General features: G+C 40.5%; 1 protein-coding gene across 1 annotated transcript in view; it reads left to right on the top strand.

The window, feature by feature from the left end:
- Nucleotides 1-27,970, top strand: part of Ctnnd2 (catenin delta 2) — a 623,964-nt gene that overhangs the window by 245,121 nt on the left and 350,873 nt on the right. Inside the window, exons 3-5 of the mRNA XM_038323012.1 lie at nt 9,287-9,321; nt 9,888-10,004; nt 23,913-24,085. Coding sequence (XP_038178940.1) covers nt 9,287-9,321; nt 9,888-10,004; nt 23,913-24,085 — 325 coding nt within the window. The remainder of the gene's footprint in view (nt 1-9,286; nt 9,322-9,887; nt 10,005-23,912; nt 24,086-27,970) is intronic.

The raw sequence follows: 27,970 nt of genomic DNA, 5'->3' as shown, positions 1-27,970 counted from the left end.
ATCTGTGGCACTCCCGCTTTCTCCGTACTTACAGCAACATACATACTTTGTATGTGCTCTGAGTCCCAGTCATGGCTCCAGTAGGGACCATGAGAATGATCATGAGAATGAGCTTTAAGAGAGAAGCCATCCTGTGGGTTATGCATAGCACTTCCACTTACATACCTGCTCCTCTACTGACTGGAGAGTCGCTCCTGTCTTTTAGGTATAGAGCTCCATGTACCACTGCACAGGAGGCAACACAAAGTTCCTGCAACAGCCATTAGGAGTATGGGCTTCAATGGACATTTATAATGGAAAATACGCAGAAATGCTCTCAACCAGAGAGGTGTTTTAGATATCTTAAGGTGTTTTCATTTGTGGCTCTGTAAAAGATTTGAGATGTTTTGCAAGCATTGCTGTTGTTTAGCAAGAACTCTTATTCAAATCTTCCTTCCTTCATGAGCCCAGTCGTTCAGAATAAACAGCTGGTTTCTACCTGCAAAGGGAAGCGTCTGATCAAATCTTTCCATTTCAAATCTTCTGGACTGAACATTGGAGAGTGGCTTTAAATGTGTGATTTTAGTGTCTATTACAATATATATGGAAAGCAATGGATATATGTAATTAGTCAAGGAGACCAATTTCCAGGCATGCAGAGAGTGGTTTATAAGACACCCAGCGAAACAGACTCTGCAGTTACCTGCAGATTTGCAGGAAGAACGGGAGAATATCCACCAGGCAGCAGCCTACCTTTAATAAATGTTTGCAGAGAGGCAATCCATTGCATTGTGATATCTTCTGGATTTAAAGAGTATGCATAAAAACCTGCATTTTGCTCCCATATAAAAAAACCAAAATATCACTTTAAGCTTTCCTTGAAATCACAGGCCGATGATGGGAAGGAGTTTGGGGTCCTGATAAGCAGTGACTCTGAGGCATCGCCCTTGAGTTTATACCAGTGACGGCTCAGTGCTTGCCCCTGACTGGCAGTGTGATTGGTAGAGGATGTTGCTGAGATACCACCTAGGAAAGCATCAATGAGCCAGGCCAGGTCCAATCAGCTCTAGTAAGACTGAAGAACAAAAGGATAATCTCAAGTGAACAACGCCCTTTTTTCCCTTCATCTTTTCTGTCCTCCCATCTCCACCCCTTCCTTTCTCTGACATTATCCCAATATCCCTGGGCTCCATTTTGTTCTAGTTTATATTACACAAGAGAACCACTGAGCGCCATGTTGTCTTCAGAAGAAGACAGCCCAGGAGAAAGAAAACGAAGCATTGTTAAGCCATACTCCTCTTCTGTTTTGGTTTTTATCTGTAACTAGTTACAGGTCCATGGAAATACAAGATAATTTACACAGAAATGATACTTGTAACTTCTCTTCTTTCCCTCTACAATTTAATATGTAAGGCATTGGTATAATCCACAATTTTCTGTTTTTAATGTACTTCTCTCTCCCCCTCTCCCCATCTGTGTGTAAGAGAGAGCGAGAGAGGAGAAGAGAGAAGAGAGGAGAGAGAGAGAGAGAGAGAGGGAGAGAGAGAGAGAGAGAGAGAGAGAGAGAGAGAGAGAGAGAGAGAGAGAGAGAGATTTGTGTGTGCTCTTGGTTCTATGAGAATGTACCACCACCATTGTTAGTCAGAACCATTACATCATGGCATGGCTCGCTCATTCTGCAATACCCATGTTCCTGTCCCTAATATTTGGCTATCATCAATCTTTTCTCCAGTCTTCTAGTTTTGTATTTCAAGACTATAGCTTCTTTAAGGAAGCTTAGTCTTTTGAGAATCATTACCTAGTGCACATCAAAAGCCATCCTTTGCTGAAGAGGTTTCCATAGTGTGGTGCAATGATACCACTCACTGCTCAGCTGATGAGTTACGTTTGCTGGTTCTCTAGCCCTTAGTAGTTATGAATATTTGTCCATCATTGTACAATTGAATTTTCCACTAAACCTTTGGGCTTGCATGGGCTGAGGTTGCTGCTACCCTTCAGAAAGGGAAGACTGACATTGCCGTGGTCACTGTTGTCCATGGACGTCATGTGCTGTCTTCTCTAGAGAAAGTCAAAGTGGGATTTTATTTTTACAAATCATATATTGTTATTCACACTTTTTCTCTTTCTTCAGAACTAAAAGACTGGTTTTTTTGCATATATTTCCACTGAAGATCTAAGGGATAAACTTCATATATACGAACAAACTCATATTATTCAAGTCAAATCAGTACCCAGGCTTTGACATATTTGTAACATACAGACATACTAAGTAGGAATGGATAAATGAAAAGCTGGGGGATTTGTATGTAATTTACAACAGTATGCCTAGTGATCAAAAATTACAATTTACTATACTCAAATTTGTGGACTCATTGCTGACAAAGATATTATAATAGTTTATTTTCTAATGTAGTCAGAGGTATTTCTCCAACTACAATAAATGTCTTGTGTACCAGTAAAATCATTTCAAAAATAATTTCTAACCCATGCATGAGAAGGTTCTCAGGAATCTGTAGAAGGAGATACAGCATGAGAAATTCATATTTTATAATACACCATTTGTTGCTGCTTTTAATATTGGATATTATACATAATATGCCTCTTGTAATATAGCTACAATCAACTCTGAAGCTACAAAATTAATTTCAAGAAGAGAAACTTGGATTGATTTCCTTCCCATGGTAAGAGCTCAGCTTTTGTGTAGCCAGCACATTTTGGACGATGGAGCCTTCAAGCTAATTCTTTGTGTTTGCGGAAAATTCTCTCAAAGGAAAGAAACCCAAACAGAGTCCATGCTTTTTCTGTCTTCCTTAGTTCTGGCTGGCTCACCCCCACACGTGACAGTGTTGGGACCCTTTGAGATACACACAGGAGCCACTTAGACTCAGGCTGCCCTGGGGGAGCATGCATGCTTCGCCGTATCAGCTGCTTGCGAATTTTGTCAGTTATCAGTGCCAACTCAATTAGCTTAGGAATGCAGATTTCTTATGCTTCAAACTGAAAAGAAATCCGCAATAACAATGTAAGTCCTCTATATTTTCTCACATGGCTTTGGGAACAGAAAATGGTCCTGGTTTTCCCTGTAGCAAGAGTGACGGCAAATGCCAGGAGAGACAGCCTGCATGTGTAGCGCTGACTGAAGAAACTTACAGCTAAAAAGCAAGCCGCCTTTCTTTTTAAACCCTACACCCCTGTTTTACTTTCTATTTTACTTTTAGTGGAAGATACCATAAGCTCTGCAGAACCTATGATATATTCATGTGTTAGTATTTATCGGTCCCCAAGCAAAGAGAAGTTGAATTCTGTGGCTGTCCCATGGAAGCTTATGTTATGAACTCTTTCTTTCCCTGGAAACTCGTTGTTTCCCAAGTATTTGCTCCTTGGGATTCTTATTCACAACGTCCCTCATGATATCAACTCCCGTGCTCCCATCACTGTTCTCTGTGGGTTTAAGTTCTTTGCAGTCTTAATTTTCACAAGTTCCTATGAGAAAGCTATCCCTGTCTTTCAAATGAGAAAACTATTGGTTAGACAGCAGACCTGTCGAAGGCCCCCATGGGCTTGGCACAAACTCCTTTATCAGACTCTTGCTCCCAGCTCTGTGCTGGGAGACATGCCCGGAGACGACCCTACCCCATTGGCATTTACATTAATATACTTTCTGTCACTGTAACAAGACACCTGAGATAACTCATATACAAAGATTCAAATGGGTGCTTGGGCCCCCAATTTTGCAGGTTTCTGTCGGTGATTGGTTAAATGTATTCCTGATCACATCGCAATGAGAACATGTAATGAGGAAAAGTCCTCACTCCACTAGACAGACAAAAGAGAGGACGAGGCCAAAGTCCCACAATGCCTGTTTGGGGCCATCATCAGTGACTTTAAAATAAATTTCTCAAGAATGCCAATCTTTTCATAATGTCCCCTTGGGACCATGCCTTTAACACATGAGCCCTTTGGGAGCATTCAGGTAGCAAACTACAGTGAAAGTCGGGGGATCTGGTGATGTCTCCTCTCTTTCCTCAAAGCCACAAAAGGGTGCTCGCCAAGAAAATGTGTAATCCATGTTGTGGCATCCTCTTAGGACCTGTGGTGACCAGCAGTAAAGGTGCAGAATCACCATGCATGGCCGTTTCTTGTACCAGCAATTCCTCCATGATTATTCCCCTTTAGACCCCCACAGCCAACTTCCATGCGCTGTGAAGAAAAAAAAGGGAGAGTAAGCCATAATCAACCAGTTTATAATTACTGTCACTGACATTCAGTAACTTATAATAAATGGTTATAGTCATAGCCAGCTATTATTCATAAGCAATTTTAAGCCATTGCGTACGTCTTAGGTGCGCTAAGCCCCTTATCAGCACACATTCAAACACCTGAGAAAAATGAACTGGTTGAATCCTCACAGTTTATCCTTTCGTGTTCAAGTCTTGCCTACAGTATTGTGAACTGAATGTGTCAGAGCTGGGCTCCAGCTCCACAGGGTCTGCTTTCCAGAGACTGCCCTGCCTAGTACTGCACATGTGTTTCCTGATTCAGCGTGGTGCTCCTCATGCTAACTTTTGAAGCCCTGTGAAAATGTTTGCAGTAGCAATAAAATTGCATATTTTGTTGCAATAATCAAAGCAAAAGGATTTGTAATCTAAGAAAGAAATCAACATGTCATTTACATGGAGGATTCTGTGACTGCGCTGTTCGGCTAGGGCTATTTTGGGGACAGAAGCCACAGGTGGTAGCCAAAGGGAAAAGGAGAGGTGTTCACCCACAGCCTAGGAAACAGAACGCACAGTGGCCTGCAGCAAAGTACCACAAACCAGACAGACCCATTTCTCGTCGTTTTTATCATACATGTATCATTCCTACAGTATCTAAGACTTTGAACTAAGGTTATTTTATTTTGCAATCATTGCCCATAGTGTGAGGTACTGCATAGAAATTAACTATTAAAAGCTATTTTCTGTTAGAGCCAGGGTCAAGACATACAGATGCCATCAATATGAGGATCTTTGTTCCTGTAGGGTAGAATCAAACATGAGTTTGAAAGCAATTTATTTTACAATAGCTTCCCTGGCCTGTGTTTTAGGTGCTGTGCTCAGCTTCAAAGCAAACCTAACACAAGCGTCGTCATTCTGTACCTTTATTTCATTTTGAAAGAAGTTGGGAGCAATCATGCCCCACACGGTTCGGGGTAGCGACTGGTGCTTCAGGCACCCAGAAGCCATGAGGGAAAATATATTTGAGAGAAAGTATCAGTAGCGACGGCTTGCTCTGGGTCACCTCTGAACTTTCATCTCTATTCTTTATTAGAAATGGCTCGTAGGCGGGTGAGGTGATCATCGGGGAAGGCAGTGGTGGGACCCACTTTGCAGGGAACTCAGGTGATTCTTCAGTCTAAACTAGTCTCACCACACACAAACTTCATGACCTCAGAGCAGGGAAGTTATCGGTTGCCAGCTAGAAATGTTCAACGGACCTTGATTTTGCAAACATGATTCTGTCATTTTCCTCACATGTGACATGGAGGGGGAAATGAATTATGTCTTTATACAAATGAATTTCTTCCATTGTACTAAATCCACTTATATAATTGATGATGTTTACTTCAGGTAATCCCTAATCCTCGATAGGAGATTATCTGAGGCACAGGCCTGGCCCTTGATCATTTAGTGAACAGTTGAGCTTTTGGGGTTTGGGAGTTTTTTTTTTTTTAAGTTGTATCCACCTTATAGCTCTTCTTAAGGGAAGGAATCAAGCACACAAACCATGCAATTACATAGAATCCCGGGGCAGAGAAAGGAAAGTAGGCATTTAAGGAAACAAAATCCACACCAGGTTCCTCTGGGGATGTCTGCACTTTCTGATCAGTCTTACTGCTAATGCGTTTTAACTATTCGAAAGAAATCCAGGAAGCCACTGAAGTGATTAATGCTTTTTGTCTACCCCAAAGGAATAAGATTTTTTCTTCCTGAGAGTTTTCTATTGTAATAACAATAATAATAATGTTTCTTCTCCTTTCTATGACATCATAAAACTGAAACACTTTAAAAAGGGATGAACCAAAGGATGACTATATGGTAATATGGCGTTATTCAGTGTTTCACCTATTATTGTAGAGGAACAGACAAATCCCCAAAATGAGCAAAATCAGGGACCCCATCTTCTCTTTGCAGCGATTGCCTTGGGCCACTTCTATCCAGCTCCATCACCTGCAAGGCATTAGTCAAGAAGAACTGCCTGTGAACACCAACAATGATATGTTTCTCTAGTGGTTAGTGTGACGTGAGTTCTGCAGAATCAACCTTCAACTTCAGAGTTTCTACACAGCAACCCCTTATTCTCACCTGTGTTCTGTGTAGGCTGGCAGAAGTGTCCGTCCTTGTGGACCCATCCGAATACAGGGCTTAACCTGGTAGAACGTTCAGAGAACCCACGCCTGCCCTTCCGTGCTTGGGCAGGAAATGTCACCCTCCTCTTCTTCCCTTGAGGCTTTGTGTAACCCATCTACATATAATGGACAAGGGCAATGTGCATCTTAGTGTCTCACAGGGGGAGAACAGGACACAGATAACCCCAAGGGATGGGTCACTCACTTGCACTGCTTTACCCATGAGGAAGCTTAAGATGTATCCATCCTCCACACCCCAATGAGGGACCTTGAACTATGGATGAGAGGTTGGCTTCTTGTTATGCAAGTCAGTTCAAAGCCTTGATGAGACTCGTCATTGCTATATAGTCACAATCCTTAGCATCACTAAGTTCTTCTGTTAAAAGGAAGAAAAACGTTGGTGAGTGTTGAGGAAAGGACCTGCTGTATACGTGGTCTTAGTACCAAATAGTATGAAGATAGTAGCAATCCTCTCATTGTATCAGGGAAAAGTAATATTAGAGCTCTCAGAGGCTGCCGTGACAATTACCACATCTTCTTGGCTTCAGAACGACACAGATTTATTCTCACAGTTTGGAGGCTGAAAGTTTGAAGCCACTGTGTCGGCTGAGTGACAAGCCTTATAAGACAGCATAGGAAATTCCTTCCCCAAACACCTCTTCCTGATTGTGTGGTTTCCCCTGACCTGTGTCTAAGTCACCCCCGTCTTCACCCCCATCTTCACCTGGCAGTTCTCATGTCTGTGGGTCCTCTTCAATCTTTTATAAGGATCTCATGTTTAAGTCCCTCCCATACAAGATCTGACTGAAGACAGTGAACTGATAATCCATCCTCAAAGCCCTGTCTGAAAATAACTTGCCATGCATAAGTTCCAAGACTTTGACCTGGAGTTAATTTCGGTGGAACGCCACTATCCGCCCCACCTGGGTGTGTGAATGTTCTCTATTCTTGTATAAATTGATGGCATTAGATGCAGAAGGTTATACCACCTTCAAAGTCTGTCCCGCCTTAAGATACACAGTAACAAAGCTTGGATCAGCACTAAACTGATCATGAATTTCTTACTTAGTGATTCTAGCATTTAGAGCACATCGGGACTATGGAACCTTGTTGCTTACAGCAGACACTCAACTGAGCCTACATATTTTCTGAGGTTTTAGGTTTCTGGTGCCACATGTAAGAAGTGCCACAGATGATTATGAAACAAATAATATGCACTTAGAGTCACTCAGAATCAAAATGCCCAAATACTAGTACAGTTTGGGGAAAATGTCCAATGAATTGATGTGTAATATTAGAATCATGACAGCAGATGTTCAATAAATAGCATTCTTAAGGGTTTAGTGTGGCCATGATGACCGTGGTTAAGGCGTACCATGGTGATTCTTGGAGTTTTTGTGTGGAGCAGCCTTATAGTCTATGATACCTACTATGGAGCCTGCCCTCCTGGTCATTTCAGAAATATTGACTTGTGTGTTACATTCATATGGTAAGGGTGGAACTGTATGGCTACAAATAGCTTTTGTATGATTCTCTATCTCTTTAATGCGTGTAAGGGTTTCATGGAAATGAATTTGTAGTTACCTTTTTATGTGTCAGATTTGCCTTTAGTGCTTAGCATTGTTAAAGTCTTTTCCATTTTGCTAATATGAGTTGGTTCAGGAGCAAGGCATGCTGTAATAGTCATTTGTTTCTAAAGGGACCATTCTTGTTCTCATTTACATCAATCATAGCTTTTCTGAGTACTGATTTCTACCAGAATTCCCCTTCCCCACATAAACGTATTCAGAAGCTACCTCTAAGGTACAAATTAAGGGTCTAAAATTCACTTACTGTTAAGGGACTGATGAGCCATTCATAGAAGCAGCTTGATCAAGACAAAGATTTGGTGAAATGCCTGAAGAAAATCATTCTCAAAATGGTATCTGTCACTGATGGCCTTGTTTCTCCTCAGTTTTTGACAGGAAATGATAGTACCATTAGAAGAATGTACAATGGAAATTGTTCATGACCAGAAATTTCAAATGTATTTACCTATGTTATAGTTAATAAGTGATGCAAAAATAAATCAGTCATGTATGCAGGCCTATTCTGAAATGTCACTTACATATCATAGATGATAGATAGATAGATAGATGATAGATAGATAGATAGATAGATAGATAGATAGATGATAGATAGATAGATAGATGATAGATAGATAGATAGATAGATAGATGATAGATAGATAGATAGATAGATAGATAGATAGATAGATAGATAGATAGATAGATAGATAGATAGGCACTCCTAGCTGTTAGGAGAAAAGGTTCATAATGTGTGCTCAGTTGGTGGTAATATGCTATTATTTTTAAGCCACATTGTTTAAGCCACAACCATCAACTGGAAAGAAGGGTTGATAGGAAATGTTGAGATAAAGGCAAAAAGCTATTTTATTTTGTTTTTAATTAAAAGAGGATATATATTTCTTTATTTGGCTACATTACAGTGTCTAATACCATGCAGAATTATATTTCAAAATAACTAAAAATGAATAAAACTGAATTATCCATAAGCTATTGCTTAATGGATTGGATTTGTGAAAAAATGAGCTACCTTTATGAAAATTACTGAATAATGTCCATGTATCACATGGTATTACCTGTGAATCAAAAACAGATATATGTCATTATCTTTTAATGCATTACCAAATGCATTAAAATTAAGATTCTATCTCATCCAGACCCTGTTCCTTCGTGAAGACTTAAAGCAAATTCCAGGAAGCTGCCTCTCCTGCTCTGAGTTCCCTGTGTATCTTGTGTGTAGAGGCCTTTCTTTGTTACTCGGTTCATTACAGCTGTGTGTTCCCTGTGTATCCTGTGTGTAGAGGCCTTTGTTTGCTACTCAGTTCATTATAGCTGTGTGTTCTCTTTCTTGCAGTTCAGCAGGAGAGCAGTTCCATTGGCAGACACAAGGTAAAGTATGGCCATGTGATGGAATCTTACTTCTTCTAGATGCACCTCTATACTGGTTCATGTTCTCATCAACTTTAGATTTCTAAAAGTGAACTAGAAAAAGACGACAGTAGGAATTAAGTAAAGTTATGATAGCTCATGATTTGGGATGAGGGGTTAACTTCTCTTAATTTTCTGACAACTGAATCTCCTCCAAGGGTACACATAATGGATTAGCTTTTCTTTCTCTGCTTGATGTTAAGGCTTGCAAAGATGCTGTCTGTTAGGTGTAGGTCAATAATGACCCAGAGTAGTGCTTCTCAGCCTTCCTACTCCTGGGACCATTTAATATAGTTCCTCATGTTGTGATGACCCACAACCATAAAATTATTTAATTGCTACTTCATAACTGTAGTTTGCTTCTATTGTGTATTGTGGCATAAACATCTGAGGTGCAGGTTACATGCAGCCCCTGTGAAAGTGCCCTTTGATTCTTCCAAAGGGATCATGACCCACAGGTTGAGAGCTACTGACTTGGAGCTCTTAGCATCACCCTATCGTGTTGACCACTTTCTCTCTCCTTTCAGATGGACAGAAAGACATCGAAGATGAGCTCACAACAGGCCTCGAGCTGGTGGACTCCTGCATCCGCTCTCTGCAAGAGTCAGGAATTCTCGACCCACAGGATTACTCCACAGGGGAAAGTAGGTTGAACAGAAGCCTCCTCTGGGTTTCGTGTCTTGGCATCTCTTTTTTTCTTAAGGTGGTCTCACGGGGCCCAGACTGTCTTCTCACTCACTATGTGTGGGGTCAAAGAGGACCTTGAACCTCTGATCCTGGCTCCTCCATCTCTGGGATGCTGGGATTACAAACATGCGTCTCCACATACCGCAATGGAAAGTTCATACTTAGCAGGCTTGCTACAAACTGAGCTACATCCCCAGCCTCAGCAACCCCATAAAAGGGAACTAAATTAAATAAGAGTACTGTGATTTCTTAAAACATAACATCATTGCAGGTTATGCTAGTTGCTTATTGTTGTCATAAAACAGCACTACAAAAGCCAGACGGTGGTGGCGCATGCGTTTAATCCCAGCACTCAGGAGGCAGAGGCAGGCGGATCTCTGTGAGTTCAAGGCCAGCCTGGTCTACAAGAGCGAGTTAGTTCCAGGAAAGCTGGGACTGTTACACAGAGAAACCCTGTCTCGGAACACACAAAACAAAAACAAAAAAACCCACCCTGATCAAGACAACATATGGAAGAAAGAGTTTGTTTTGGCTTAGGGTTGTGGAGTGGTGGTCAGTAATGACGAGGAAGGCAGGAATAGTGGGGAGCTCTCTGATCCCATTTTGTATCACACCAGGAAACAGAGAACCAAATGGAAGTGGGGCAGGGTATATTCTCTCAAGCCCTGCCCCAGTGATGTAATTCCTCCCAGAAGTCTCCCTGTCCTAAGCCTCCCCTAACAGTGCCGCCAACTGGGAAACAAATATCAGATATAGACATTTCTTATTCAAACTGCCCCTTGAGCCATGTGTAATATAAGCTTCATAATATTTTTATCTTTCTTCTCTCTCAAAAATTCCCCCATCAACAGTTAGGTTACGAAGTCTCCAAGTCAGCAGCTAGATCTAAGTTTCTTACCAAAGTTTCGACATCTAGACAAACATAGTTTATGAACGCTTATGTCTTTATTTGTTTAACTAAAACAATAACTGCACTAAAGTCAGTTGTCACAGGTATGGATCATTGCTGGCAGAGATCGTCGTGACCCCAACTGTATAACAAGATAGGTTTTCCCTATAATTATATCAATTTTAACTACTCTGCTATGCCAAAGCAATCGGCAACAGCTTCACATTTGTATATTTAAACTGCATTATTTCTATAGTATTTAAGGATTCACTCATTATTAGGTATGTTTTACACCTAGAAAGGTGGAAGCTTAGAAATAAAGAGTGCAGGTACTAGAATGAGCCCTTTCCTAATAAAGTTCTGTGGACTTATTCCAACAAAATTTCACGAATGACAATATCACATTATTAAAACACACATTTTTGTAATGCAATCATTTAAAAATCAATAAAGCTTTTTAAAAATTAAATTTTCTTGACTGCACATCAAGTTTTGTCATAAAAAAGAAATACATAAGAGTAAGATACCATAGTTGTTTTTAAAATAATTTAATTTACATACTAATTTCTCTATAGTATTATTTCTCTATAGTTTATGTAATACCACGATTATTCTAGGCAGGCATTGTGCTTACCCATACATACTCAAAGCTAAATTGCTGATTTATATCCATAGAATAGAATGCAGGGTTAGCATTATACTTGGCCTCCATATCGATATTTTAAAATGTACTGTTGTCGTTGCTTTTAATGGAGTTATAGTATCAAATTGTGTTTAACTAATATTTCAAATGCATGCACACACCTTATTATAGAGAAAGCAACATACAGTACAGCATGGCTTCTTGCTAAAGGGAGCATGAAAGTAAATGTCTCTTTTTCATACAATAGAGTAGCATATTTGATTATTAGTATTGGAAAAAAGTTATCCCTTAATAGGTAGAAAGTAGGGAAAAGATGAATAAATGAAGGAGAAAAAAATCAGATGCAAGCAAATTAAAACACAGATTTAACTTCATTATATCAACCTCACTCTTTCTATAAGCACATTGAAATATCTCCTGAAAATATCAATAATACAGGCATGCAATTAACAAAAATAAAATTGTTACATTATCTTTACATGAAACAAGATCAAGGAAATAGATAGAAATTCAAAGGCTAGGCACAACTATGCCAGCAACTGCAGTGAATGCAGAGTTAAATGAAGCAAACTGTAAGACAGAATAGAAACTAATACTAAAGACATAGTCAGGATTTTCAGGGGGCAGTGAAGGATCAAAAAGATGTGACAAACAGAAGACTCTAAAGATCAGAACAGCCCAGAGTCTAAAAGTTAAGACAGAAATTCAAAACTAATGATCAGTCCTGAAAGCATACATACAGGTAACATTATACAGCTGTTACATTTTAGAATACACACACACACACACACACACACACACACACACACACACGCCTGTATGGTTGTAGTGATAATTAATGAAGAAACATGCCATGGGTTTGAAAGATCAAGGAGAGGTATATGGGAGGGGGACTGGAGGGAGGAGAGGGAAAGGGTAAATGATGTCATAATAAATAAAAAGTACTAATTCGACCTGTTCCATGCACATTTAGATAGGATGCTGAAAGGAAAAGGAAAGGAAAAGGAAAGGAAAAGTAAGCCTTACAGTTGATAAGTAGAGAGGCTCCATTGGCAGACTGCTTATGTAGCATGCACCGAGCCAATCCCTCAGTCCCCAGGATGGGGCGTAGCTGAATCTCACTACTTTCTATATGGAGGCAGGAGGAGCAGAAAAATCAAAACTACAGAGGCCAGCCTGGATTATATGAGTTTCTATCTCAACTAATAAATAGCAAGTAAGAAAATATTTTAAAAACAATTTATTGAATATACTTTCAACTTTTCTCATTATAAAAATATCTAATTAGGAAATTTTGACATGAAGGATCAGAGAGAAAATAAAGACATCAAATAAAAAGTTCACATTCACTGTTAATAATTCACAAAATTTAAAAACATAACATTATAATACAGGGAATCATATATTTGTGTGTATGTATACACACACACACACACACACACACACACACACACACGCATTGACTCCAGTGAGAAAGTTATGCACTATTTACAAAACAAAACAAGAATATTTCATGATAAAACTTGTATTTAGTGGAAATATAAACTTCATCAAAACATATAGGAATGTTGTATTTATTTTTGGAAAATCTTAAGAGCAAACAAGAGCTGGAGAGGCAGCAAGTGGTTTCCTGTGCACGCAGCCTTTGTGGAGGACCTGAGTTTGTCTCTCAGCAGCCTGTCAGGCAGCTCACAGCCACGTCCAACTCCAGCACTAGGGATCTGCTTCTGCCCTCTGGACTCCATAGGAACCTTCATGCGCACGTACACATTCTCACTCAGATACGTACATAAACACATTAAAGATAATTTTTCAAAAGCTAAATGGATAACGACAAGAAAGGTGGAAATGGTATAAAGTATTTCAGAAATCAAACAACAAAATGAAATAGTTGAAAAGATTAAGTATGTATGATATTTTATTGTAATAAGCAACCACACTTACCTTCTCATTTGAGAGGCTCTCATAGATTTTAAGGACATTAAAGGAATGTCTAGTGAACTCGTCTCTTCTCTTGAAGTGTGTGCTCAGAAGTCATCAGATGGCATGACCCTTTTCTTCTATGCCTTACAGGCAGTTAAACACTCCAATTATTGCACATATATTTTGCCATTGTTCTGTCTTTTAAGGAAGCTTATGTACTTTCTATAATGTACTGAGTAGTCTGATTAAAGATAGCTAAGATTTTCTCCTAAGCTCTGGCATGCAGCTTTAAAGAAAGAAAAAGAAACTAAAGCAAACTGCCCTCTAGCAAGGCAGCCACTCTTCAGACCTTGGTATGCTTTCTGGGATCCATGCGAGCTCAGTCACATAGGATCTGCTTTGCATTGTAACTGTGAGATTTGTTCATTTTGTTTTGTAAAACAGTAGTTAACTTTTTCAGTACTAAATAGAGTTAGATTGTAAAAATATATTACAACTCATTGGTCCTTTGGAATGTTGATTGCTAGTTGGCTGTTTTCTAATTTGGGCTATTAAAATTCTTTACGTTTAAATGCCGGATGATGAAGGCAGCAGCACCTGAGCTTTTGTGCCAAGGGATTCTGAGCCACAACCATGTGGGGATTGTTGTCATTCAGGGAAGAAATTTGTTCTTAACAATTTCAGAAGCACTTTAAGACTTTAAAAGTCGCTGTATAAAATTTAGGGGAAAAATGAAAATGTTGGACACAGCTATAATTTGGACTATCAATATTTTGCTAATGTCAAGTGTTGAAAGGACCTGAAAATTAAAATGTTAGTCGTTCCCTGTATGTCTATCAGTTAGGGATCAGATCGAATAAAGATTCTATTCAAAGGAGTTTAACTAAAAGCAATTTAATTAAGAGACTATTTACAAAGCGATAGGCAAGATTAAAGGATCAAATAGCACACGCTGAAGCTCCCAGGAATTAGCAGCAAACAGACAGAAGCTGTCACCACCCTTGGACCTGAAGGAACTTGCTAGAACTGGTAGAAGCAGAGTCAAGCAGGAAGAATGCAGTACCAGTGAAACCTAATCTCCTTGCTGCTTTCCTAGATCCCCCACCTCCTCTGCCAGGTCCAACAAGTGCAGGGCCTCCTTCTAATGGAGGGATGGAAACGAGTGAGTGTGAAGACCCAAGGTTCAGCCGGCCCAGCAGTCCACTGTGTAGGGCCATAGTATCTGCCGTGGATGCTCTGGGTCTAGAGACAGCACATAGATGTGTAGCGCTCTCGGATACATCCGTCTAATTAGCGTAAGCACATCAGATTTGGGGAGTCCCTTGTGATTATTCAATCAATGGCTTCATTAGCTAGAATAGCTGTGAACTAGCTAATGCTAAATTGAACCTGGCATCGTGCCCTTGAGTCTCCTAATCCCTACTCAAAAAGGACTGAAACAACACTAAATAAGTCTAAATCAGCCTGGAAAAAAATTATTAAATAGAAAGCTGTTTCAATACCTGAGCAAGTGGTTACTTGATTTGCTATATTTCAAGCTTTTGTTGTTTTTCTTCCCAAGGACTGATTAAAAATAAACGTTGAATTATAGTAGACTTGTCTTTCAAAGGCCATGATAAGCAGTAACTGCCCAGCCTCACAAATGTATGGTGTAAGTTGTAAATATTTTCCAACTTTCGTTGTGAAACATGCCGTCCTGAACAGTATGTAAACCGTGAGCAACCTTTGGCTCCCTGCAGTTTCCTCAGCATGTGTCACTGAGTCAGCAGAAGGATGGCTTCCGAGATTGTAGCTTTAGTTAAATGAGACAGAACAAGTGATCAACACAAGCGGTTTATGGAGGATGCTAGGAACCACAGCTTCTCAGTGTCCTGCATGGCTTAGCCTGAATGAACATGGATCTAGAACTTCGTTTAACTCAAGCATCCTTGGAGATACAGATATGACAGATAAGGGTGATAGTATCTCAGCCAATAAATAATAAAAAATACTGTCAGTCAAAGTCATAACTAAAGCTGGACCAATATGGGAAGAAAAGGACAGCTTGGGAGAAAATAACATATAAGTTAATGAGAAATTAAGTTGTTCAATATATTTTACAAGAGTGATTATTTCTTTAGTGTACTGATGAATTTGAGGTCTACTATACTGTGGCTAATTCTTCCATTCATCGGGAAACTCATATATGAAGAATGTTTTAGAAAATGTGTATAATTTTGAGCTCTCAAATCATTGCATAAACATCAAGAATCAATCATGTATAGAATTCGACTGTGAGCAGACAGGACCCAAATAGAATATCTGCAGTGTGGTTACTGCGGGCACTTTATTCACTGCAGAGCTCCAGTCTGTCCTCTTAGTTCACGAGAGAACCTTTGAGGCATCCAGTTATTAAAATGCTGTAAAACGCAACACCACATAGCCATATGATTCAGAGTATTAAGAGTGGGGGCATTTTGTGAAGTGGCTTTCCTAGTTCCAAGAAGAAACACCACCAGCAAAGACAGAATACTAGCGATAAAAGTGAAACATATGAATCAGACTAGCTCAGCACATGGAAGCCGTGGCCAGGGGAAAGGGGATCATGTGCTTTCTTTGTCTGTCACGGTGGACACCATGTCTAGATTCAACAAGACAGAAGCCTTAGGGTCTACATGGCCGCTTTCTGAACTTTGTCCCGTATCTTCTCACATGGAGAGATACTGGGGCCCCAGCTGCAAACGTGGAGATCTCTTAAAGTGTTCTTGGGAATTCTAAGAGAGGGGCGATGTGTGTTGAGACTATTTCAGAGAGCCCTCAAAATCAAATAGTCCTCACTAATAGTCCAATTGCCTTTCCATGATTGTTTTTCTCCTACGTGACAATTCATGGGCATTTTCCTAAGACCACAAGGCAGGTACCAGCATCCATGCTGTAACAGCAGGAACTGAGGGCTTTCTAGTAGCTCATTCTAAATACTCCACCACATACCGCAGCATATAATCCACATCAATAGAAGCTGTTGAAGGTCCTCCATGATGTGAGACCAGAAAGTTTGAGAGCTACTAGAATTATTAGATGATGTATCAACAGGGTATCTCCATGTGAGAAGATAGATCATAAGAAACAGGGACAAAGTTCACAAGCAGCCTGTGACCCCAGGGACAGGGGTAAGTCCACCACTGTGAGGTATCACCATGAGCCAGTATGACCCAGACATTGACTGCTGCATTTTTCAGATTCTGTTGTAAGGCTTTTCTCCTTCATGACTGGACTCCATTAATTTTTCATTTCTTTTCAAGATTTTTGGTACAGAGGGATGAATCTGCCTTCATTGGATTATTAATTTATGAGAATATATTTAGTATTTCCTCCTCACTACACAATAGTAGTACCTAAAGATAAACAAGAAGATAAACCTTTATAAAGAACCACTCGGGAGCTACAATGTAAAATTAAAACACTGGTTACACTCCCAGGCTCTGTAAAATTCTTTACAAAGCATTGCGAACTGAAATTACATCTTTGGCTTTGTGCTTTTGACAACTATGCTTTCTCAGTCTTCTCTCTCATGTGCAGATCTAAAGGAACAAACCCTGCTTTATCTGAGACCCTTTACCAACTTTGGGTCCATGTCTCTGCATCAGTCCAGCTTGCAAAAGCAACAAGACAATGGCATTTGTTGGATTTAAGTCGGTGTAAAGTCTATGTGTGTGATCCAGGTTATTTTAGCACCATTAAAGTTTTAATTGTCACATAAATTATTTTCCAAATTGGAATCAGCTGGCAAGGGCTAGTAGAGATTCTGGATACAGAGACGGAAGTGAAACGCAAATGCCTCTCTGTTCATCGAGCATCCCCGTCAGCTCTAAGCCTGCTTATGAAAGAAGCCCCTGGAGTTCTGCCCTCGGGTACATTTTGAGGTGGTGGATGGGTTGGGCTACTATTTCTAGGGAGCCTCCTCCCTGGAACTTCTCCAAATGGCAACTCATAAATGGGTTACTAATGAAGTTCGAGAGAATATAACCAGCTTAGCACCACCAGGTACATCGTCTAAGTGTCTTGGGAAACTGACAGGTTCTTTTAGAACCCACGAAGAAGAAACCTTTGCAGTAGGTAAAAAGGACACGTGGTTCGTTTTCAGCTAAGTCAGTGTTTATATTCTGCAGAACAATTTGTGATTACTATGACCATGATAATCTTACAAATTATTACACGTCTTTCCCTTTATTTTGTAATTTGTAATAACACCTTGGTACATAATCACCACTACATGCTTCACTTAGCCCTGCCTAGTGCTTGCAGTAGGCCAGCTGTTACCCCTTTCATTTAGTATCATGGTAAGGGTTTACTCTCATTTCAAAGAAACCAAAAGAGTTCTTCATTTCCAAATTATTCTTATCTTCCGCCAAAGATCAAGTAGCAAGAATGCAGAAATGAATGCCGATTTTTCTACTGTTACAGATGTGTGTGAGATTTGGTACAGTTATTTTTCATGGCCTGCATTAAAAGTTTTGTAAATTATCTTGTAAAAAGTAAAAGTTTGACTCCAGAATGTATTTCTGGTCTTCCCGAGAAGCATAAATTTGCTAACATTGAGAGTGTGAGGAATCCCCCTTCCTGAAGTGGGCATCATCTGCATGTTTATTTTTCTGCTGATTATCCTAAATTAACAGTCTCATAAGACATCTCTTTGGGCGCCTGCTCAAGGCTTGCTCAATCCTCTTTGTTTTTTTTTTTTTTCTTAACGTACTTTTAGAATGGTAAATAATTCTTTGAAATGAACTCTGTAAACTCTGCCTCTGAAGGTCTCCTCGTGTCCTCGGCTTTTCCCACGCCTCGCAGGGGACCTTCACAGCCGCGCCCCTGCTCGCACATTTTATTTATGGATGATTGAAGCCTGTTTTTATAGAAATGACTTTGGAAATTATGAAAGATAAAATATTACATTAGCCAAGTTTCATAGAGTCTGGAGTGTCTTTAAGCGCAACAGTGAAGTCCCATCATCTTCTCGAGCTCCAGGACTGAAAAGTAATGCAATAAAGTCTCCACACGTGGGTCCAGCACACGCCTTCCTGCCACTCAGCCTTGTGCAGCCTTGTGCGAACGCGTTTCCTATCTGCTGGGTTCTTTGCTCCCCTCACTTAACCCTCACTTAAGTGAGTGTCTCCCTTCCCACCCTGTTGTCCCCCTGCTTCCACTGTGATTTCCAGACTCATGACAGAGGACTTTGTCCGCACTGCAAGGAGTTCCCAGTCTCCATCTCTACTGCCGCTCAGCATCATCCTGCTACCGCTTCAGATGCCCGTGGTCTTTATAAAAGTATCTCGTGCTAACCCACTGTGCCACCGGAGTACCCACCTTCCTATAGTTTCAGCTTCCATCCCATTTTCCAAGACCCTTTCTGGTGCAATGCAGTACACAGGATGACAATTGAAACTTCTTGGAATTGGGTCTGTGAAGAACTAAGGTAGCATGGTAGGATCCGGTTAGCTAAGGTAGCATGGCGGTATTGGGTTAGCTAAGGTAGCATGGTGGGACAAGGTTAATATTCCCTGGGCAGTTGGCCATCAGGGAAAGGTTCACGGAGGAGGTGATATTTAAGCATTTGACATTTGAGAATGAGCTTTGCAGTTAGCAGAGAAAGAAATTTCAGGTTGAGAAAACAAGAACAACTTTCTCATATTGACAAAGATTTTCTCTTTTCAACTCCTGGATGCGACATTAAGTGTCCATTTGTTCTTAATTCTTTTACTGTAGCAGGCCACTTTGCTGTATGATGTATTAGATACCCCCACCCACAGAACGCAAACAGGAAGGGTGTTGAAAGAAAGCGATAAGCACTATGTGAGACAGCCCTGTGACGTGTTTCCAGGAAAGCAATTCCCGCTCAGGGTTTTACTGCTAGCAGAGCATGACTCTGTGATTGGGCAAGTAGATAGTTAATAATGATGATGATGATGATTAATAATCATGGTAATGATAGTTAATAATAACAATATCGTATAACAGAAGTCACATAAAATCTTGAGTCAAGAATTTCCATGCTCACATTTGGAGAGGTTAAAATGTGAAGCAACACAATAATGCAAGGAGTTGGGTAGGAGCTAGACAGTCATGTTAGACGACATTACCCCTCCCCAATATCATCACTTAGTGAGTCACTTCAGCTGGGGACTCCTCAGTTCCCTCGGCAGCAGAGAGACTTGATAGCACTATTCCTGCTGAGACTGTTTTAAATGACCTTTTGTTAATAGGTGTAAGGTGCTCAGTACAGTTCTTGGGACCTAGTAAAGAGCACCTGTTGTTCCCATGACTACTCCTGCCAATAGATATGACTGTGGGAGTATGTAAGAGGACTAGCCCCACATCTGCTGACTTCTTCTTCTGGGTTGATTTTTTTTCAATACATACCCCATCATTTTACTTACATTGTTGTGATTTAAATGATGACATGCAGACATAACTTAGGGAACCTCTGGCCTTTCTGTGTTATTGGACACTGTGTAGTTTAATTGGGATTTAATGTACCTGGAACCGATTTAATATATCTGGAGCAGATGTTCAACTAAGTCAGATAAGAGCTGGAAATTTCAGATACAGTCTCCTTAAGGCTTTGCAAACATATATACGTAGTCAACCACACATGGTCATAGATATTCTTAAAGTACCCAGTTAATTTCATAAGAAACTGACTGTGTATCATGATGTCTGTGTTAATATTACCTGTAAGTGGGTCTAAAGCTCTATGTAAAAAAAAAAAAATAGCATTCCAGCCTTTGTATTTACTGAGGTTGAGCCTGCTTGATCCGCAGTAGGCAATTAGCTCCTCCCAGCCCCTGGTGGGACCCAGAAGTAAAAGTTCACTGGAAAAATAATCTAATCTGAGAAGTGAAGACCTCACCTGCTGCAGGGAACTGTCTATTTTGTAGACTGTTTCATCCTGAAATGCTGGCATGTGCATGAGACATAGTATTGTGGGTTTAAAGGACAGCAATTCCTGGGTGAGGAAACAGAAGCCTGAGGTTCAGGGTTCATTTTCAGCCCTGAGCCCAAGACATCAGCTCTAATGCTCCCTTCCCTCTCTGTTCATCTCCTGGGAACAATGAAAATGTAAAGTCAGCCTCTCTGGAAGGCTGCTGTGTGCTCTTACAGTCATTTTATATGTGTGAGAGCCTATTGAGGTGTTTCCCTCACATTCAGTAGCCTTTGCTCCCTGCATCCCATAGAAGTAGTGGGATCAACTATGGCAGTTCCTGGAAAATTTTCTCCTCCATCCAGTCAGAATGGGAAGGATTGGTTGATCAAGGACAAAAAGACTGTCTGAAACACAAACTGACCAGGTATCCCTTACCTTCAAGGAATGGTCCTTCCCAATTGACTTCTGACCCACGTTCAGGACTCTTCTTTCATGAGCTCTACAATGACCAGTCTTGACCTTCCAGCTCAGTTTTCTAGAAGCATGCATCCAGAGCATGACTTCAGCTTTCTGTAAAGGCAGAAATTATTAACCTCGGCTGCTTGGAGTTAGAGTGTCTTCCGGTGCAGTTATTGGTGCTGAAGACAGTATTTTCATCCATGGAATTTAAGGCAAAATGTCCTCTGTTTCCCCCACTAAATTCTTCCACATTACCCCATCATCCTCCAACACATACACGCCACAGCCTCAAGAATATTGCCTAAATTTGTTACTAGCCCAAGCAACTCTACATATAAATCCAAAAGTTCTAAAGGAAGAAAAGAAATAAAATTTAAATCCCTAAACTAAATTCTTTAAAAAAAATCTTTGGCAAATTTATATTTTTCTGCCTCAATACACCATAACATTAATCAAGTAATGGAAATTTGTATGCAATTTTGATTTCCATTATGAAATAATTTAGAGATATTGTGTGATTTTTTTAACCATTTTTATATTTTCATGTATGCGTGTTTTCCAAAATTGAAAGAAAAATATCTTGATCATTCGAAGTCAAATGAACAGTGGGAAGAAGACATTGTAAGGTGCACAGAGGGCCTGGGATGTTGTCCCGACTGTTTTGTCCTTGGCAGGTGACATGTCGGTATTGCAATGTGATGATACTGCTCATTGGGGCAATTATCAGTGTCAGAGCCCATCTTGGTTTCAGGGCTTGAGATGTATTAGCGGGATAATGAGATAGTGAATCTTGGTTTGTTTTCATTGAGTATTGATCAAATACATGACTGATTCTATAAAAGATGAGCAGGTTTGATTACCCCATGATGCATTTCCTCAGGAGCAGATAAACCATCATTTTAATGGCAATTCATTTTTGAAAAAGAACATGATGTTGCTTATTTGTACATTTCTGGGAATAATTGTGTGAAGTCATAGGACACAAAATTATTTAACTTGCTGCTCAGGAAAACTTCATTGGAGTAAAGTGACATACTGTCTTAAAAGGCAGATAGTTAAAATATGTGGGCATTTTGCTTTGTGGATTATGATAAATGATGTGAAATTAATGTTTCTCTCTTAATTCACTCCGTTGAGATTTCAAACTCTGCGTACTGTTGTTGTGTCTGCTATGACCTTCCTTGCCCTTGAGGTGCATTGTGGGAGGAAAGTGTGCCCAGCGCAGGTTGTTATGTGCTCATCTACTATCCTGAATGAGATAACAAACTAAGACAATGTGAAACTTCCAGTCTCTGGTAGGGAAGAGCCATTGCTCTCTCCATTGTGGTCTTCACTGAGGACCAGGATTAAAGCCCTGGGCCAGAACTCTTCACTGTTCTTCCACAGTGAAGACCTGTCTCTTCCCCGTGGACCACAACCCCACACAGTTTCCTTCTGTGCTTCCTAAAGCTTTCCCAGAACTCTGCCTGCACGTTATCTAGAATGGGGAGACAAGCTCTTTACTCTGCCGTGGCTGGCAGCTTCCACCACTGTAATCAGGACAGGGGACTTGTACTGTCCTGAAGGAAAGGGAATGCCTCTCCCCACAGAGACGGCATCATCCGGGCGATTAAGCTTGTAATACCATCAAAATAGAGCACCTGGTCTTTTTGCAAGCTGTTGAAAACATAACTGCCTGATGCATACTGTCTCCTTGGGATGATGTTTTGTGCTAAAAGAAAAAGAGTTGCACTTGCATGTTTGTAAAACCTTTCATGATAAGGTTGGGACTAAATGGAAACACAGTTTAAAACGGTATCCTCGTGTTTTGAAATCCCAACAGGGAATGAGGGAAGGCAGAGACCTTAATTAGCAAGGGTCATATGAACCAATACACCTAAAAATAGGCAAGTTAGAGTTGTCAAAGAATAGTCCCTGTCAATCCAGGGTTTCATCTGAAAGAGAATGTCATGTTTTAAAACAAACAAGAACCCTGAAATTTCTCACTTAACAGAAACGATCCTGTTATTTTGAGAAGCAAAGTGAGCGTCAAGGATGTTTCAAGACTGTCCTGTAGGCCATATGTGTTATTACTCCGCATGAATGAAGAACTGGCTCCCTACCATGTTGCAAGGAAACACGAAGACATTGGTATCGCCAAATTCTGGTTCCCCTAACACTATTCCTCCACCAGCCATCTCAGACGCACACAGGGGGAAGCTGGCAAATACATGCTCGCTTCTCGGTGAAGGTTTAAGCTCCCAAAGTGAATATTAAGTTTAAGTTTTAATTTTTTTTTCATGAAATAAATGTGTAAACTCTTACAAGAATTCAATGCAAGTGAAACACAAGAAAATAAAGCCAAACTGTATGTGCAAAATGTGATGGAATTTTAAGGCCAGGACCTGCCCATCCTCCCCTCATTCCCTATAATGTACACCGTGTTGACAGCGCCAATCTTAACGCCATAACTTTCTCTTTGTTCTCCTGCTGAGCATTTCTGTGATGGCAAAGATAACTAGTCCGCAGGGACTATATGAGACCAGGGTGAATCCTACATCGTATGAACATCTATTAATATTTTAAGCACTGTCTGCTCTCTGGCACTGTGGTATTACATCATTATTCATACAAAGGAAGCTCTTGCTGATCAGAAGTTTTTTGAGTGTTTTAGCATGCCAGTCATGAAGTGTGAGATATAATTATATTAATGAATTAAATGTACAAAAAGTGAAGCTTTTTTTTACATTATTTCAAATGTTTCTGATATTGTCTGATCCAAAAATAACTACTTGATTAATTTGCTTCATAAGAAATATCTCTATGTAGGTCAGGATGAGATCATTTGAAAAATCTACTCCTCTGAGAACTTTTAACACACACACACACACACACACACACATACACACACTCATCTCATCTGGAGCTAAATTATATGGTCATTTTAGTTCTCAGAATTCAAAGCATAGAAGTCATGTGCATGTGATAATTCTAGGCTACTCTCAATAAATAATACATGTCATTTCTGCTTCACCGAGACTGTCACTGACTGCTCTAAATGACTTTTAACGCAGGGCCCAGTCTGCTCTCCCAGAGTGCACTTCAGCTCAATTCCAAACCTGAAGGGTCTTTCCAGTATCCGGCCAGCTACCATAGCAACCAGACCCTGGCCCTGGGTGACACTGCCCCTTCTCAGCTCCCAGCACGCAGCACACAAGCCCGAGCTGCCGCCCAGAGCTTCAGCCAGGTAAGGGTCCTTTGCTCTTCTGTGGGGGTGCGCTCCCAGGGAACAGTGGCAGAGCCAGGGGCACAAGGGAGGTGGGATCCAGAAGGTCTCTGTGAATGTGTTGAACAACTTACAGAAGGTCCTTTGCTGTGAATGAATTGAAGAAACATCAAACTATGAGTGTGGAGTAATACAGAACGGGCAACATTTTCTTTAGAAATATCTGTGAATTGCTAACCTTGTGTCTCTGTTGTATGTATTTAGCTGCATGGATAAGTAAATGAGCATCTGTGTTATCAGTAGATCAGACAGTCTGGATCTCTGAGTTTACCTAGCAAAAAGACAATAGTCTTTATCCTTAAAAAGAAAAAAAAGTCATGCAATTATTCTTTGAAGTTAATCCTATCAAGGCCAGTATAAACTCTTAATCAAGTATATGGAAGTAGACTGTAGATAATTGAGATTAGCTTAGGAATAGTTACACTTTGTCAAGTCAGATTTTGAAGTATACCCTCAATTGTTTCTTTAAGGCACATAAGTATTCTTAAAATTTCATAAATTCATTATCTGTAGTTAAAGACAACTTGGATCAAAGCAGCCAGATCTAACACACGGGGTACTTATGCACAGGGGAGCATACATACACATGCACAGGCACACGCACACACACACATTGTCCTTTGAAACTTTTATACCAACCTAAAAGAAAATCTCAGGTCTATATGTATGTGGTGTGTGTGTGTGTAAGCAACATTTTTGTTCTTATGATTTGGATGTATTATATATTAAATTATAAATTAAATGTAATAATTATATTATTAAATAAATAAAATATTATATATTATATTATTAAATTCTATATAGTCAATCAATCCACCAGAACTAATATATCCTATAGTTATCTCCTTTAATGAAATTTTGAGCATATTTTCATCTATACAAGACATTCTGAAATTATATGCTTTTGATCCTGGAATGAAGGACCAACAGCTCCCAACTTTTAAATGAGGAGGTTAGTCGTTTCTTAGGCACTAATGGAGTACTGCATTTACCAGGAGCCCTTCCCAAGTGCTAGGACCCATCACTGAGTTCTCTAGCCCTTCTCTTTCACTGACTTTTATTATTCACCCAGGTGTCTTTCCAACAAAACTTAGAGGTGCTTGAAAGCCGTCTCTCCTTTACGTAGCAGTAGGACCTCGAAGGCCAGGTGGACCCCACAATGTCTGCAGAGAGATTAGATTACAGTGGCCTCATCGAGCCACTACAGCAGTCACATGTCACCCCGCACTCCGTTCCTTAAAGTTAAATCCTTCTGATAATTGTATTCAAAAATGACTTCTTTCCTAAAGCCTTGACAGGTGTGGTTTCGTAAATGTTGCAGTTTTGTGTGCTGGGCTGTAGCTGAGTAGATAAAAGTGAATTATAAAGCTGCTCATGGACTCGAATGCTTGGCTGTCTGCCTCCTGTGAAAGTTGAATCTTTGTCGGGATGTCACAGTTGTGTACGTGGCGTCATCCTGGTTGTAGTGTGAAGACGCCAGTGAGTGGGAGTGCTCAGATCTCGCTGTGGCAGGAGTCCGATGCTGTGGTGTGAGAGACAGGATCAAGGAGTCCTGATGGACTGTGAGCTTTTCCCAGCAGAGCTGAGGTGGGAGCTGACCAACTCAACTCTAAGAAGCTTGCTGGTTATTGGTGCTGTCTACGAGCAGCTGCTTTGCTGGATAGCCCAGAAGGCCTGTAATTTCAAAGTAATAGCATAGAAATGCTGAACCAGAAAACTTGCCGTTTTACCAAACCATTAGGGTTCCAGCCAGACCCCATTTCAGAAATTCACATTCAGATCCATTGGTTTTCCAAAGCCCCTGTGACGTTTTCTGGTCAATATTCGCAATGGTGTTACATCGCTCCTTCAAGCAGGATTAGTTGTTTGAATGTCTTGGAGTTAAGAAGTGCTGCAAGGGCAAGTAAGCCAAACCGTGGCTAATGGATGATGAGCTGAGTAAGATCAGTAATCAACAGTAAAAATGTTTACCCATCCTCTCTACAAATTGAAGTTCTGAAGTGATATGAGTTGTTTCGGTCTTGCTCGAGGATCCTGGGCCACTGTGACTGTGAAGCAGTGTCTAAGATTCCAGTTCCAACTTTTGGAAAGATTCTAGTTTCTCCAGCCTCCTAAGAGTTTGTGGAACGGCCATTTCCAATTCTGCAGTAGGCCTTGGGGATGGATTCTGTCCTCGTTGTATCCTCCCAGAGCCCCGTCAGTCAAAGGAGTCACCGTCAGACAGTTCCTCTGTGTTACTGGCTAGACTTTCTTCAGATGCTGTGGTGAATTCACGCAGCTGAATTGTAGGACAGCAGATATAACAGCCCACCCGGCAAATGTCACATCCAGGAAGTGATGCAGCTTATTTTACCTCCAGCTCTCTCTCCTCCATCCCAGAGGCTCTGCTCATCCAAGTTGCCCGCTTACAGTTTTTCAGCAGGCTATGTGGCCCTATCTGCTTGCTTCTTCTCAGCCAACGTTGGCTCTTATAAGGAGTCCGAGCTTCCCTCCCATTTACTTAATCTATGACCCTGTTATTCATCGATTCTTCAAGACGTTTATTCTATGCTTCTGTATATCATGAGTCTGCGTTCTTTGGATGGTGAAGTATAGAAAATAGACATGGTCCTGGTCCTCGGGGACCCTTTATTCTAGCAGTATGTGTGAAAACAAGAAAATCAGCACTTCAAGTAAGCACCGTGCATAGTATATATCGTATATTAGAAGGTGACGGTCACTGAGGGAAGGAAATGGACACAGAATAGGATAATATCCAGAGAGGGCAATAAAACACTATAGAATTTTGTGGAGAAGACATAGGAGAGATACATGGTAATCTGTGGGATGGTGAGTGTAATAGCCTCCAAGTGGAGTTGTCTGGCATATTAATAAAAAAAAAACATGTAGGTGGGGCAGCTAGAACAGGGTGCACAGATTTGCAAAGTGTCAGGGGACTTAGTGGATCCTTGGTAGAGCTCATCTTAGAGTAAGTGTCTGAGCCTAGCATGACTATATGTAAAAAGGGACAGTCCTGTCATATATTGTTGTATTAAAGGGTCCCATTAGTGTGATTCCATGCAGAGTTTTGCCTACTGTAATTAATGTCTACATCCTCCATAACTGGCCTAAGGCCCACAGAATTCCACCAGGTTCTGCCAGCATCAGGGAGATTCACCGTATTGATACCACACCAACTTCTGAATAGGTTGGAGAACAAGGAGTTAGCCTCTACATTTTGATACCATACCAGCTTCTGAGCAGGTTGGAGAAGGAGTTAGCTAGCCTCTACGTTTTTGCTCACTTCCATGCATGCAACATTTTCGGTGTCCCTGCTTGAGATGCTGTACATACAGCCTATAAAAGAACCACTCTGAAAATGATTTTTCTCACGTCTAAACATAAAGTACAATCATCCAGCAAGTCACTCCTAAAAGAAACAAAATAAATGGAAATATGAAATTACATATCTGAGGACACAACCCTAGAAGAGTAGTATCGGAGCTGAGAGATTTTTTTTCTTTTAAAGCCATTCACATGTTTCCAGGAAGGACTGAAATAGCTATGGTAATTCCAGGGAAGTGGCCTTCAAGAGGCTGAGAGTTATGTGACAGGTTTCTAAGATGACCCCAAACAGTAGTGGACATTCTAGAAGAGCAACAAGCTTTTCCATAGAACAAAATTCCTCATTTCTTTTCAATGTGGCCTGTCTGTTTAATGTTACACTGACATCATGTTTTTAAAGTCCCTGTGTATGATATATTATAATCATCAATATTCCGATGTTCAGTTCTCCCAGAGGCAGATGAGTTCATTGTTGGAACACTGGCAAGTAGGTGGCTACTTTTTTAGTGATGGTAGGGTAGA

The sequence above is a fragment of the Arvicola amphibius genome, chromosome 3 (genome assembly GCF_903992535.2).
Source record: "Arvicola amphibius chromosome 3, mArvAmp1.2, whole genome shotgun sequence".
NCBI lineage: Eukaryota > Metazoa > Chordata > Mammalia > Rodentia > Cricetidae > Arvicola > Arvicola amphibius.
Note: the sequence above shows the minus strand (reverse complement) of the source record. Positions and strands in the feature narration are given on the sequence as shown.